The following is a 14,721-nucleotide window of genomic DNA, read 5'->3' as shown; positions in this document are numbered from 1 at the left end:
CCCCTCTGGCTCCTATGCTGTCCAATTGTCCCGCTCCAATGGGAGCTGCAGGGGCGATGCCTGCAGACGGGGCGGCGTGCAGAGCCGCCTGGCCGTGCCCCCACGTAGGAGCTGGAGAAGGGACATGCTGCTGCTTCCGGGAGCTGCTTGAGGTAAGCACCGATCGGATCCTGCACCTTTGAGCCTCTCCCCACACCCCAACCCTCTTCCCCAGCCCATATCCCCCTCCTGCCCTCCAAACCCCTCAATCCCAGCCCAGAGCACTCTCCTGCACCCCAAACAGCCTCACCCGAGCCCGCATCCCAACCTCCTGCCCCAGCCCTGATCCCTCTCCCTCCCTCTGAACCCCTCGGTCCCACCCCAGAGCACCCTCCTGCACCCCAAACTCCTCATCCCCAGCCCCACCCCAGAGCCCGCGTGCCCCAGCCAAGCCCTCACCCCCCCCACCTCATTCCCTCACCCTAGCCCGGAGGCCCCTCCCGCACCCTGAACTCCTCATTTTGGCCCCACCCTGGAGCCCACACCCCCAACCAGATCCTTCACCCCCTCTCCCAGCCCAACCCCAATTTTGTGAGCATTTGTGGCCTGCCATACAATTTCTATTCCCAGATATGGTCCTCAAGCCAAAAAGATTGCCCATTCCTGCTTTATCATGTTCAGAACCACTGACATCTGAGAAAAGGCTCCTTTAAATATTTTTTTCCCTGCCTCATCAAATGCCATTTGACTGAGTGGTAACTAAAGTCAAATGAACATACTCTGGCCAGACACAAGAATTTTAGATTCTTCATCCCCCTTCCATTTGATAATTCAAACTCTCAGCTCAGTTCACTCACTACACTTCCCACAGAATTAAATACCATAGTGCATTAGTGCACCAGGCAATTCTGATGCTGTCCAACTTTGATGTCATTGGGAATCCATATTAATCTGAAACCAAGTCCGGTCAAGACATGATTTTCTCTAAAACAATGTCATCCTGATAAAGAGAAAATACTCCCTGAATTTCCTCTGTATCCCTAAAGACTGTCCAACTTCCCTCCCACATATCCTTAACCCCTCAAAGCTCCAAACAGCAGCCAGGGGCTGGAAGATCAAGGAAAACAGGATGCTGTTCTGTTCTGAGGCAGTCAATGCTGCCCCTTTATAATTACTGGACACATTATTAATCGATGCCTCCTTCTTCCCTTTTCAAAATATCACATTTATCTTGTGAATTTCAGTGCTCATGAAAGTCAAGTAGAGACAAGTTTGCAACACCCAACCCCATCTACAATGTGAACAGTTTGCATGTAGGCTTCACCACCACACAACTCTGGCACCATGTCTCAGTCCAGACCTGTAGTATCACCTGCTACATGCCACTTGAGACTCTCCTTAGCAGAGGCTGAAAGTCTTGCCATACTATGCGGTAGTTCTTTGATTAATAGAAAGTAAGGGTGTTTAGAGGCGAGAGAGAATGTGTACGATTCAGGATTCCTGGGTTCTATTCCCAGCTCTCCTACAAACTTCACAGAATGACTCTAGGTAAGTCACTCTCTGCCTCAGTTGACCCTTCTGTAAAATAGGAATATTGCTACTTACCAACCACACAGTGGTCCTGCAAGGGTCCAAATGCATTAATTATTTGTCACTGGAGGATGCTAGAGAAGTACAAATTCTTACCACTAAATTCTCTTGGGATTTATTTCCACAGCAAGATTTGAACTCTGGCTTCGGAAAGGAAAAGCTAATGCATTAATTTGCTGTGCTAGCCTGCCCCCTTCTACCTTGCTTTAAAAGACTCCTGCAAAGTACTGCGTATTTTGATTTCCACTTCAGCTCTGGGAAAACATTTTGCGTAAGGCTAACTCCTCTCCAGTCCAGCCTCATATATTGAGTGCACACATGCGGGCAGGAATGACTTCCCTAGATATCCCTCTTCTATGCCTAATTCTATTTCTGCTCAGTGATATACTGAAATTCCACCCAGAAGTATTATGAGCTTGACTGGCTTTATTTGTTTAACAGCTCCCATTTTCATTAAACTGTTGCCATTCGGCAGCCAGTAATTTTATTTGTATGATAGCTGTATTCATCTCGTGCTTACGGGTGTTAATGTCGATTCCTCTCTGCAAGGGGAAGAGAAAGGGTGTCAGCAGAGAAGACAGCGCTGGGGCAGAGGGAAGGCTGCACACACAATGTCTATTTGCAAGTATGTAAGGAGTATAACCTTCCCTACCTGCTTTTATAAAACACCTACCAATGACTGACTGGTGTCAGAATAAATAATCCAAGGGTGAATCAGAAAGATATTTTACACAGAGATTAACTGAAATGCACAACCATAAGAGCTGGAGATGAAATGCCCTCCAAGCAGGACTGACTCCTTCAGATCAGTGCTGCAGCACTTCAACAGTGGAAACTTATCTATAAAGCTACCGAGGCATTTGTACCACATTCAACTCCATGGTATCCAACAGTGCCTAGAGACCTGATTAGATCACAAGGGGAAGAGTAGTCTTATGGTCTCATCCACACTAAACCCCTGATTGATGGGCCTCTGCAGACCTGCAACAGCCAAGCACATGAATGTAACAGGCATTTCTCATCATGTTTTCTGACGTGAACAAACTAGGCTGCAGCTGAAAATTAAACTGTCTACTTCCAAACCCACACCTCATGGGTGGAGGCTCCAGCCTTCACGCACCAAATCCAAACGTTTCACTTCCTTACATTTGCTGGCAGATCCCGCCTTTCTACTGTGTCAAGGAGCCAGGAAACCCGGCAACCTGGGTTTCTCAACTAGCACATAATGAAGACTTATCACCCATGGCAGGAAATGCATGATCCACTGGATCACTGATGGGTATAACACAAAAGCCCGAATAAAACAGGAAAGCTAACAAACGGATTAAAAACGAAGAGAGGTGCCTGGCCACGCACCCACATGCAGATGCCCAGCCATGAACCAATGGTAGACATGACCAGCCACCAACTCAGGTGCATGCAGACACTAGGCCACTGTACTTCCGCTGGCATGGAGCCCGGGCCTATGCTAAGGCCTCCCAGCCCCCACAGGCACCACAGGGACACGGGGGGAACAGGGACAGGGAATAAGGGACAAGGAACAGGTCAAAGGTTCATAAGAAGGGAGGAGGACAGGGACACGGAGAGGAGACTGAACCCGAGAGAACAGAGTGCACTCCGCTCAGCCCCCTGAGGGAGCCACGCAGCCCCAGGCAGACCAGAGCGCCCAGAAGGAATGACTAAGGATGGGCGTGAAGCTCCACAGTCAGGAGTCTCCATTGGCCAACCGCCAACCGCCTGGCTGGTCCAGCCGATGCCCGAGGGGAGGAGGCAGAGGAGGAGGAGGTTGAGGAGGTGAACCCTTGTGGGGTGGGGGGCAGAGAGGGGAGAAGGAGAAGGAGGTGGAAAAAAGAGAAGCCAGAAACGCAAGAGGAGTGCTGAGGGAGCTGGATAGGGGCTGCAGCCACTGACTGCAACATAAACATGCACTAATAGGGTCTCAGAAGGCAGGCAGGTGTCTGGGACAAGGGTAAACCGCGCCAAATAAACTCCCGTGTTCATGGCCCCGGGGAGGAGCTGCCAACTGATGTCCCCGACGTGGCCTCGGGACAGGAGGGAGGAGAGGCTGGCCACCACCTCCCCTCAGAGGGTGGAGGTGGCAAAGGAAGGTCAAGGTCATTGAGTCCAGCCCCTGCCTCACACAGCAGGAAGTATTGATTTTTTTCCCCCCAGATCCCTAACTGGTCCCTCAATTGAAAAACTCACCCTGGGTTTAGCAGGCCAATGCTCAAACCACTGAGCTATCCTTCCCCCCAACTAGGCCACTGTAGCGGGGCGGTCACCTGCTTCGGCCCTGAAAGGGTTACAGCCAGCCCTGGAAGAGGGCTGGGGCTGTCAGCCAGAGACTAGGCTGATGGGGAAGGCAGCCACAGCTGGGGCTACACCCCAATCAGGCCACAGCTGGCCCTATAAAAGGGCTGTGAGGCAGCAGCTCAGGCAGTCTCTCTCTAGCGGTGGAGAGAGAAGGACTTGGCTGCCTGGGAGCTGAGCAGGGTGCCTGAGGTAGAGCAGGGCTGGGGAAAGGCAAAGGAGCAGAGGAGCTCCAGCCTGGCAATTCCCCAGGCTGCAGGCCTGGCTAAAGGCCCAAAGAAGGGCACTGGGGTTGCAGAGGTGCAGTTTAGGGTAGGCAAAGGCAGCAGGTCCAACCCCCCCTTGCCGATGATGAGAGGTATAGACTACAGTCTGCCCCAGTGAGTGGGAGCTAGATGGTGATTGGCAGTAGCCACGGAGGCAAGGTGGCGGTAGAGGGTTGGGGGTTCCCCTGGGTGGGGAGACCCAGGGAGTGGGGGTACTGCCAGGGGACATCGGGGTCCCGGAGGGAAACGGGGGGGCTAGCAACAAGTGGGACATTGGCCAGCAGAGGGCGCTCCGGAGCTGGAGAGCTAATTCCCAGGATGACTGGCAGGAGGGGCCGTGCCAGTGAGTCATCGCTTCGCCATAGCCACATACACACAGTTGTCATTACTCCTTAACGCTGCAGCAAAATGGTTTTGTATAGCTGACCATTTTTATCCAACACACCCAATGCTATTAAACATAATTGCATACATTATGCTATAACTGTGAATGCAGCATTAACAAATGAAGGGAGAGCAGCAACGATCCTGGGAAACGAGGATGTTTCTCCACATATTGCCTCCTCCTATCTAAGTCAGATCCAAGCCCATTTCCAAAATTAAAATCCTTAAAAAAGCAGTATTTCTCCCACAAACTTTCTCCTCCTCAGGATGGAATGTGACAGTTCCCATGGTTAATGAGATGGAGGTGGCTAGGAAAAGACACTAGGGCTGCCTAAATGATCATCTCCCCTTTCCATCGCTGCAAACTTATAACCTAAGATACATAGAGTGGAGACCTGCTGCCATCTAAAACCAGCTTTTACAAACAGGACCTGAGGTGGGATGTTTAACTAGAACAGTTTAAAATGCATAAGAGACTGGAAAAGAAAGCAACACTTTATAAATATGCTATGCGGGTGTCTTGTGGACACAGCTCAGGCCGAGGGTGTTTTAATTTTTGACGAATGGTGCTGGTCGCATCTTGTAATTTCTCTCACTGTGGAGCGTGTCTGTTTGTGATAGATACCAGCACAGCTGCTTGGGTGTCCTTTTATCTGCAGAAAAGTATTGTCTGTTTGGAACCAACTCATCCCGAAACAGGAGCCCCGGAGGGGGAAGAGAGAGAGGGGGGGATGAGGGAGCTGTCAACTGGGAATACATCAATGCTTCTGATGTAAAGGCTCTGGCAAATAACAAGCTTCATGCTTCAGCTGAATCCTTTCCTCACCCCTCCCTAACCATTCCTTACCTGTAGCGCTAACACCTACTTATCCTCTTTCCACAAGGCCTAAACATTTAAACAAATTATTTAATATTTGCATCATGATAGCACAAGGATTGAAGCCACGGACTTGTACAAATACACAGGAACACACAGTTAGCAACCTGAACATCTTATAATCCAAGAAAAACAACGTAACAGAGAGGAGACAGGGAAGAGAGGTACACAATCAAGATTTACACACCTTTTGTGTTCGTGCAGACAGTACATATCCCCACTTAGCTTTCATGAACTGGCCAATTTCCTCTAAGCAAAACAAACCATCCAAAATATTTTGTTTTCCTGGAGAGCCTTTCAGAAGAGGATCTCAAAGAACATACAAATATTAATTGAGGCTCATCAAACCCTGAGATATGCGCTATAATGAAAACAGAGCAATGGGCTGTAAAAAAATTAAAAATCAGTTCAACAAAAAAAAACCCACAAAAATTTAATTTTCACTCAAACAAAATGTTTTGTTTCACCCAGTTTTTTTGTTTCATTTTGGGTGAGGGGTTGGGTTTATTTTCTTTGGGTTTTGTTTTAAACTTTTTTAATTAGCTAAATTTCTAAACAAAACAATTTTGAAACAAAAAAATGGAAATGTTTCATTTCAGAATGGTCAAAATGAATCTCTTAATTTCAAGAGTCAAAATGGTTTGTTCTGATATAGAAAAAAATCCTAATTTTTTAGTCAGACTACACTATTCATCAAATTTGACCCAAATTCACAAATAGCTTTGGTGTACTGAAAAAAACTGGAGTCCTAGGTCCCAATTCTTACTGTAACCATATCACGCTGCCTCCCTCAAACAAAGCAAGAATCTTGAATGAGTTATTTTTTAGAAAAGGAAAACTATAGTGATTAACTATAGCTAGGGAAGAATATACTCTTATTAAAACATGATTTTTTCAAAACGGTGTTTAGAATAGCTATCAATATTTCACTATTGCCATAATTATAAATGGTGTCCGAGTGGAAACAGCCATGTACAGACACTTCCTGTTTAGTCTAGGAAATGCAGCTGCCACATGAATTCATGGAAAAGCTGGGACTTTCAAAAAGTTTAAAAAAAGCTACGCGATTTTAAAATATACCCTGTTATATTCATTCAAGACTTGCTAAGCCACTACTAAATAAAGCAAAATTAATTATTGTTAACTTAAACAGAGACATTTTTAATAGTTAACTCATAGTATTGAAAGCCTGAGCTTGCCCGTGTCTCTCATCTGGATTCCCTCAAACCTACTCTGCATCACACCATCAATAGGGCAGTTTTCCATTTGATTTTACCATATTTAAGACAATTCCAAATGTGAGTGATTTGCTCTTGTCATGAATGATCAGACTTGTGTTAACACTGGGAATTTTCCTTTAAAATGGATAAAGTTTGCAAAAAAGTTTCCATACAGGTTTTGACAATGTGGTAACTCAGGGGTCAGTGGGGACAGAGGTAACTTGGGATCTGAATTAAGTAAGGTGATGACCTTCGCTGTACAACTGGTAACACTATGAAAAACACTAAGAAAACATTTCCTGTGCCATAGAGTTTAAGTTCACCATGGTACTTGTGGCTGCTTCTGTACATGTGAAAAGCAGGAACCAACCCACATTAAGTGTCAGTTTGGTGTTTTAATACAGTCAGAGCTACATTCCTACCATATATTTGGGTGGGTGGGTGCACAAATGATTTTTCACTGGTGATCTCCTTGGCCAGGCAAGGACAGCCACGAGCAGAGGGTTCTCAGCATGAGGCACAGAATTATGGAGACTGAAGGTGACTGCACTGAAACCAGCCAGTCTCTGCTTTTCATCCGTCTGCAGACAAAATAATAATGGGAAAAAAACCCCACCCAAAGCCAGCCCACGCAGCACAAAGAGGACAAGCGGGTCGTTTAATTTGCAGAGAGCTATTCCATTTGTCCCACTCCACTTACTGCGGTGTTTGAACAGACAACCTGCTCCCCTTTCATGTGCGCTGCGGTGGCCATTTCTCTAGAGCTGCTCATCATTTCCTTATCAAGCTGGAAAAAATGAAGGATCACTGGAGACAGAGCTTAGCCTCGCTGAGATTTCACTCTCTCGGTGGGTTGTAAATGCCCCTATAATGTTGGCTTTTTAAATCTTGGGTTATTATTACCCACAGCTGCCATTCAGCCTGCAGAAAATAAAGCACCACGGCTTTCAGGACAACACAATGACTCTGTGCATTTGCCAGTGATTGGGAAAACAATGCTGTCGAGTTTCAGCTTTACTGGAAACCTTTATGTTGTGGGAGTCTGACTGCACATATGCCTCTGCATGGGCAACGGAGGGGTGTGAATGTGTGCCATCTGAGATTGCAGGTACGTGTGCCTCTGTGTCGCACTGAGAAACCTGTGTGAATGCACGTGGACGCTCACCTGAGAGTGAGTCTGTGCCTCTCTGTAGGATTATTGGGAAGTGTGCATATGGACCTGTGAGTCCAGCTGTGCATCTCTGAAGGTCTATTGAGGAGCCTGAGTATGAATGTTTATCCCTGTGTGAATGTGCATAACTACAAGTATGTGCATGTGGATGTGCAGTGTTGCCAGTTCTTATGATTTTATCCCAAGTTTCATGATATTTGGTGTTATAGGGATTTTTCTCAACATTACTCCAGCACTTGGGGCTTTATTACATGAGAATCTCAAAAAGTCCTGTGGCACCTTATAGACTAACAGAAGTTTTGGAGCATGAGCTTTCGTGGGTGAATACCCACTTCGTCACATGCATAAGGTGCCACAGGACTCTTTGCTGCTTTTACAGATGCAGACTAACACAGCTACCCCTCTGATACATGAGAATCTCAGTTTTCACCTCCATGTGAAAGAGGATTTGACCCTCAACGGCTGCAAAGAAAAAATGGTGCCCCCTAACGGGTCAAAAACAGGAATGCAAATGAGGGTTCTTGTGAGTTTTGCAGACCCATGATTTTTGAATGTTTGTACGTACATTCCCCCCTCCAGAGTGTGCTGTATTGCCCACCCGAAGTATTAAAAAAAATTATGAGTCAGCCCTCCATCCCACTCAAATCATAAGATTGTTTTAAATACATTTAGTATCCTTTTCATTTGCCTTCTGGTTTTTGAATCTTTGGGGTGGACTCAGGTCATACTCTCAAGATTTTCTTTGTAAACACAAAGGACAGAAAAAAAAATGAACGCTGAGACTCATGTATTCACATGACTCCAGAAGCTGGGGCAATAAGAAAACTGTGAAATATTGCAAGAGTTGGCAAAGCAGAGATGTGCCTGTCTCCCTGTGGCAGGACAAGCGTGATGTAGAGTGCTGAGAGTTAAACCAGCCCTCAGAGACCGCAGCAGGGAAAGCGCTGCAGTGTATTCACACTGTCAACTGCAAGCACACTGGCATGGCGACATTTGCGGCACTCGCAGCGGCATCAGGAGCGGTGCATTATGCAGTGCAGCTATCCCACAGAGCACCTCTTCCCATTCTGGCGCTGTGGCTTGTGGGAAGGGGGCAGGGTTGGGGGCATTATGGGTCCTGTCCCAATGCCCCATGATGCATTGCTTCACATCCCAGCAATCCCTGTGTTTCTGTCCACATTTGGCGCCATCTTTCAACGTTTTTTGTACTGCGCGCTCTGTCTTCCCTTCCGGTCTGCAGGAATGGACCCCGAACTGCTGAGGAATATGCTGATGGGTCTCACCAGCACATCACAAATTGCAGTCGAGTTACTCCTTAAGCTACAAACTGACAGTGAGGAGTCCGATGATGATGTCGACTCGCATAACGCATACAACACGAGATTGCTTGTGGCATGGACATGCTCACCATAGTGAAACACTGGTTTTGGGACGAGTGATGGGATCACACCGTCATGCAAGTCTGGGATGACGAGCAGCGGCTGCAGAACTTTCAGATGAGAAAAGCCACTTCATGGGACAGTGTGCTGAGCTCGCCCCAACCCTGCGGCGCAAGAACATGAGATTGAGAGCTGCCCTACCGGTGGAGAAGCGGGTGGCTATTGCAATCTGGAAGCTGGCAACTCCAGACAGCTACAGATCGGTTGCTAACCAGTTTGGAGTGGGAAAGTTGACCGTTGGAATCGTGTTGATGCAAGTTTGCAGGGCTATTAATTGCATCCTGCTCAGAAGAACCATTACTCTGGGTAATGTGCATGACATTGAAGCTGGTTTTGCACAAACAGATTTCCCTAACTGCGGAGGGGCGATAGATGGGACACACATTCCAATTCTCGCACCAGCCCACCTAGCCTCCGAGTACATAAATTGGAAGGGGTATTTCTCTATGGTTCTCCAGGCACTTGTGGATCACTGTGGGCATTTCATTGACATTAACGCAGGCTGGTCCGGAAAGGTGCATGACACACGCATCTTTTGGAACACAGGACCCTTCAGAAAGCTGCAAGCTGAGACGTTCTCCCCAGACCATAAGATCACCATAGGGGAAGTCAAAATGCCTTGGAGACCCCGCTTACGCTTTAATGTCATGGCTCACGAAATCCTACAAAGGGAGCCTTGATATCAGCAAGGAGCGGTTCAACAACAGGCTGAGTCAGTGCAGAAAGACTGTGGAGTGTGCTTTTGGCCGTTTAAAGGGCTGCTGGCACTGTCTGTATGGGAAGCTGGACCTGGCCAATGACAACAACCCCACACTTATATCTGCGTGTTGTACCTTCCATAACATTTGTGAAGGGAAAGGTGAAAGATTCAGTCAGGCATGGACCTCAGAGGTTCAAAAGCTGCAGGCTGAATTTGAACAGCCAGAGAGAAGGGCTATTAAAGGGGCCCAGCACGGGGCTGCAAGGATTAGGGATGCCTTGAGGGAGAAATTTGAGGCTGAAAGCCACCACTGATGTTTGGTATCCTGTACAGGAGTGAAGTGCAGTGGTTCCAATGTTAGTAGGAATCCGTGTTTGCTATGTCCAATTCACTGACTTGCAGTGCCTGTTGCTTTCCTGGGCTACGGTATCTTTTACTTAATGCAATAATAAAGAATGTTTTCAAAGCCAAAAAAATCATTTATTGAAAAGAAACAACTGCTTGGGAAATAGAAAGGGCATGACACATCTGTGCTGTGTGGGACAATCACAGATTTGTTTACGTCCTGTTATCATACTCAGCCTTCCTGTCTGGAGTGCCATGCAATGAGTCCTGCACTTCAGGCTGGCTAAAATGCATGGCGATGGGGGTTGAGTGCAGTGGGTAAGGGTCATAGTTTGCACGGCTTGGTGGTGAAGCTACAGGTGTTGGAGGCAGATTGTGGTGATAAGAACCCGGATGTTGGGGAAAAGTGGGTTGGCAGTGACATGCTGGCACAAGGGAAAGAGTTTGGGGGCAAGGGCTGCAGGGGGGAGCGGGTGCAGAAGTGCTCCGCCTGCATTGCTACAAGCGCCTGTATCAAGTCCAGTTGGCACTCAATGAAGCTTAACAGCTGCTCTGTGCTTTGGTGCCAGCGACCCGCATTTCGCTGGCAGACCCTCCTTTCACTCTCCCTTCACTCCTGCACTTTTTGATTTTCATTAAGGGACTGCTGCACTACTTCATGCAGCATGTCCTCTTTGCTTCTTCGCGGACGCTTCCTAATTCTTTGGAGTCTTTCATCTGTTGATAACAAGGATGGCTGGGATCTCAAGGTTGCATCTGTAAAGCCAAAATGCAACATTTAACAGAGACAGCATTGTTCACACCAGACAGAGCAATGTTTCGGCCATACTTAAAGACAAGCACAGTGTACACAATAGCAGAAATTGCCCATCCCAAAGCGAGCGCACATAACCCACAGGAACCCCAAAATGGTGAGCAAGCACAGGAGCAAGGGGGACTGACTGTTTCACAGCCGTACTGTCCTCTGGGGTTCTGTGCCTTGGGGAGAGCCAATAGACGCAGGGGGCCCCTATACTGAACACTGTTCCTACATTTTCCACAGGATGAGTTCGTTCTGGAAGATATCTCGCTGCAGAGGGTGACCTGGGAAGCAAGGGAGGGTCTTCTACTACAATACAGCTTCCGTCCTGGCCCATATGCAGCTTGCCTGTGTGTGCAGCAATGGCACCCCCGCACCCGTCACGGCACAGTGGCGTGGACATGTTAGCCTTACTGGGACAAGGAGCACAGTAGCTCTGCCAAGGAACCTGCGCAAGTGGATTGCCCAGCTTCTGCATGAGACCTTTGAAGAGATCACTGAGGCCAATTACCACGATGTGAGAGAGCACATCAACGCCCTATTTCGCATCTAAGGATGCACGCAGCCCTAACCCTCCTCGCCCCAAGAGGCTGCACCGAATAACTTCCTTCGCAAAATAAAAGCTGCTTACCAGGCACCTCCTCTGGTGTTTGTTCTTCCCCAAGCACTGGCCAGTGCAATTGGCTACCTTCCTCCTGTCTTGAAAACAGCTCCTGGCAGCATGCATCTACGGATGCCGGGCTGTCTCCTTCCTCCTCAGCACCCTTGCCCCCACTTTCCTCCTCCTCCTGCCTTGTTGAACTTGGCTCTGAAGTGTCCGTGGTGGTCTTCAGAGTGGAGGTGGGGTTGCCCCCAAGTATTGCATCCAGCTCTTTGTAGAAATGGCAGGTCATGGGGGCAGCACCAGAGTGGCGGTTTGCCTTGTGCGCTTTCCAATAGCATTCCGCAGCGCCTTCACTTCGGGACACACTGCAGTGCGTCCTGGTCATGACCCCTTTCCATCATGTCCCTTGATATCTGCCCAAAGGTATCGTAATTCCTATGGCTGGAGTGCAGCTGGGACTGGACAGCTTCCTTCCCCCAAACACTGATGAGGTCCGGGACCTCGCCATTGCTCCATACTGGGGATTGCCTGGCGTGTGGAGGCATGGTCACCTGGAAAGATTCGCTGAGAGCGCTCCACGCCTGGCTGAGCAAACAGGAAGGGGATTTTTTAAATTCCCAGATAATTTAAAGGGCGGGTCTGACAGTTGGTCACCTGAGGGCAGGGCAGTAGAGTTAAAAGAGTCCAGAGTGGCTAGAACAGGCATTGTGGGACACTTCAGGAGGCCAATCAGAGCGCATTAATAGACCAGGGCGCCCACACTGGCACTGAGGCGCTCCAGCAGGGCTGCAGCAAGCGTTATGCTTCTCGTGGAGGTGGATTACCAGGAGCGCTCCAGCCACGGAGTCCGGGCACTCTACGTGCCTCGCCAGTGTGGATGCATCATGAGTTAGGGCGCCCGGGGCTGCCTGAATGCACTCTAACTCGCAAGTGTAGCCAAGCCCTGAGTGTGTTTGAGAGTAACAGTGACTGAGCCTGAGCCTCAGTACCTGTGTATCTATGGATGATGTGTTAATGCAGGGGTAGGCAACCTATGGCACAGGTGCCGAAGGCGGCACGCAAGCTGATTTTCAGTGGCACTTACACTGCCCAGGTCCTGGCCACCGATCTGGGGGGCTCTGTATTTTAATTTAATTTTAAATGAAGCTTCTTAAACATTTTAAAAGCCTTATTTACTTTACATACAACAATAGTTTAGTTATATATTATAGACTTATAGAAAGAAACCTTCTAAAAATATTTAAATGTATTACCGACACGCGAAACCTTAAATTAGAGTGAATAAATGAAGATTTGGAACACCACTTCTGAAAGGTTGCCGATCCCTGTGTTAATATCATCAGCTCTCAAGGAGGTGACCTTGAAATTTTGTAGGAATCCACTTTCCCTTCCCCCCAAATATCAATATGTTACAGGAAAACGTGGTCGAGCTCAGAACACCAAGTTCAGATGCAGTCTTCAGTCAGTGTGAAAGTTAAAGCAACAGATGGGATAGAGCACAGATTATGGGCACAGCCATTGGACTCAGAATATACAAGGAACCTGTATCCATCCTTCCTGGGGTCGGCTATAGTGTCCTCTCCTCCCATCTCAAGCTCTCACTGCAAATCAAGTTTCAGCCAGCAGTATCATTTGGCTGGCTGTCCTGGCTCCTCCTTTTGTGGTCCATGTTAACCCTTAAAATACCATCCTCTAGGGAAATCTATTCAGAAGTGGAGTATAGACCAAGGCTTCAGGAGCTGCCCCAACCATATGAAGAGTTATTTATAAATATTTCTAAGGGCTGCGGTTTTCCTGGTGGCACAGGATAGCTCCTAAAAGGTTCAGTATGTTCAGTTAACAGGATTCATGATAATATACTGCCTTTCCCTCATGCCTAATTTCCAAGGATCTTATAAACCTCTACGAACTTTAATAAATTATCATCATAAATCCATTGTGAAGTATCAGTGCCTAGACACCACAGTGATAGGTATGTTAAAGATGCCAAGAGAGGAACAGACAGAGAGCAAAATATCTATTTTTATATATAGGGAAATTGAGGCACAGAGAGAGGAAACTGATTCGCTACAGTCACATAGTGAATTAGGGTCTATTCCTGGCTTTGATACCATGTCTCCTGACACCCAAGCTTGTGCCTTACCCACAAGACAATCCTTCCTCATCAGTATATAATTTATATGCCCCTCTCTCACAGATGTGGGAGAGGAGAGTAAAATCACACATCAAGCAGGGTTCTCCTCTTTTTAATATCTGACTGATCCTCACGATGGAAGTTCTGTCTTGTAGTTAAACAGATGTGACACTACACATTTATGCCTCCTTAACAGCTGCACTTCTTGGGCATCTCAAGACCTCTCCCTCTCACTAACCTCTCCAATACTTCTGTCCACCAATTTATTACGCACCTTGCATCATGCTCACCCTCCCGGCACAATTCAGCTTAAGAGACAGGAAAAGCAAAGTGAAAAAGAACTACCGTGACTGTGCTTTACAGAGGAATCTGCATGGAGACACACACAGGCTTATGGCAGCATGCAACTTGGGTTAATCAATGACCCATCAGCAAAGTGAGAGACCCAGTGCCAGTCAAAAAAACAACTCAGTGATGGGTCACGTCAGCGCTTTCCTGCTGTGGGGACCTTCCATTCTTTCAAAAAGAGGCTTCCTCTACTGCTTATTCCAACCGCATTGCCCCCAGTATCCTGAATTCACACTAGAACCTCCTGTGCTCTTGCAAAGATGACAGCAGGAAGCTGTATGGTACTGCCCTAGCCATTGGTAAACTGGTGAAAAGACATTATCTGAAGCCAGCAACCGAGCACCACACCAAGGCAGCTTCACAATTGAGTGGATCTCTCCCCCTCTCCATGTCATATTTCTTTCTCAGTTGGGTGACTGAGGGACAATGACAACTCCTAAACACACGCATAGCGAGAACATACACCACCAGTGCAGCTCCACTAATAGCAGAGACTGTAGTTCAGGGGTCAGCAACCTTTCAGAAGTGGTGTGCTGAGTCTTCATTTATTCACTC

General features: G+C 47.7%; 1 protein-coding gene across 2 annotated transcripts in view; it reads right to left on the bottom strand.

Annotated features, from left to right (window-relative positions):
• CHCHD6 (coiled-coil-helix-coiled-coil-helix domain containing 6) overlaps positions 1-14,721 on the bottom strand; it is a 172,236-nt gene that overhangs the window by 14,102 nt on the left and 143,413 nt on the right. Inside the window, exon 10 of one of the 2 annotated variants that reach the window (XM_039546042.1) lies at positions 10,958-11,037. The exons of the other annotated variant lie outside the window; for it this stretch is intronic. Coding sequence (XP_039401976.1) covers positions 11,026-11,037 — 12 coding nt within the window. The 3' untranslated portion in view covers positions 10,958-11,025. Of the gene's footprint in view, positions 1-10,957; positions 11,038-14,721 lie in introns of those variants that run through there. 2 annotated transcript variants of the gene reach the window in all.

Source organism: Mauremys reevesii, linkage group 7, assembly GCF_016161935.1.
Source record: "Mauremys reevesii isolate NIE-2019 linkage group 7, ASM1616193v1, whole genome shotgun sequence".
NCBI lineage: Eukaryota > Metazoa > Chordata > Testudines > Geoemydidae > Mauremys > Mauremys reevesii.
This window is presented reverse-complemented; position numbering and strand designations above follow the sequence as displayed.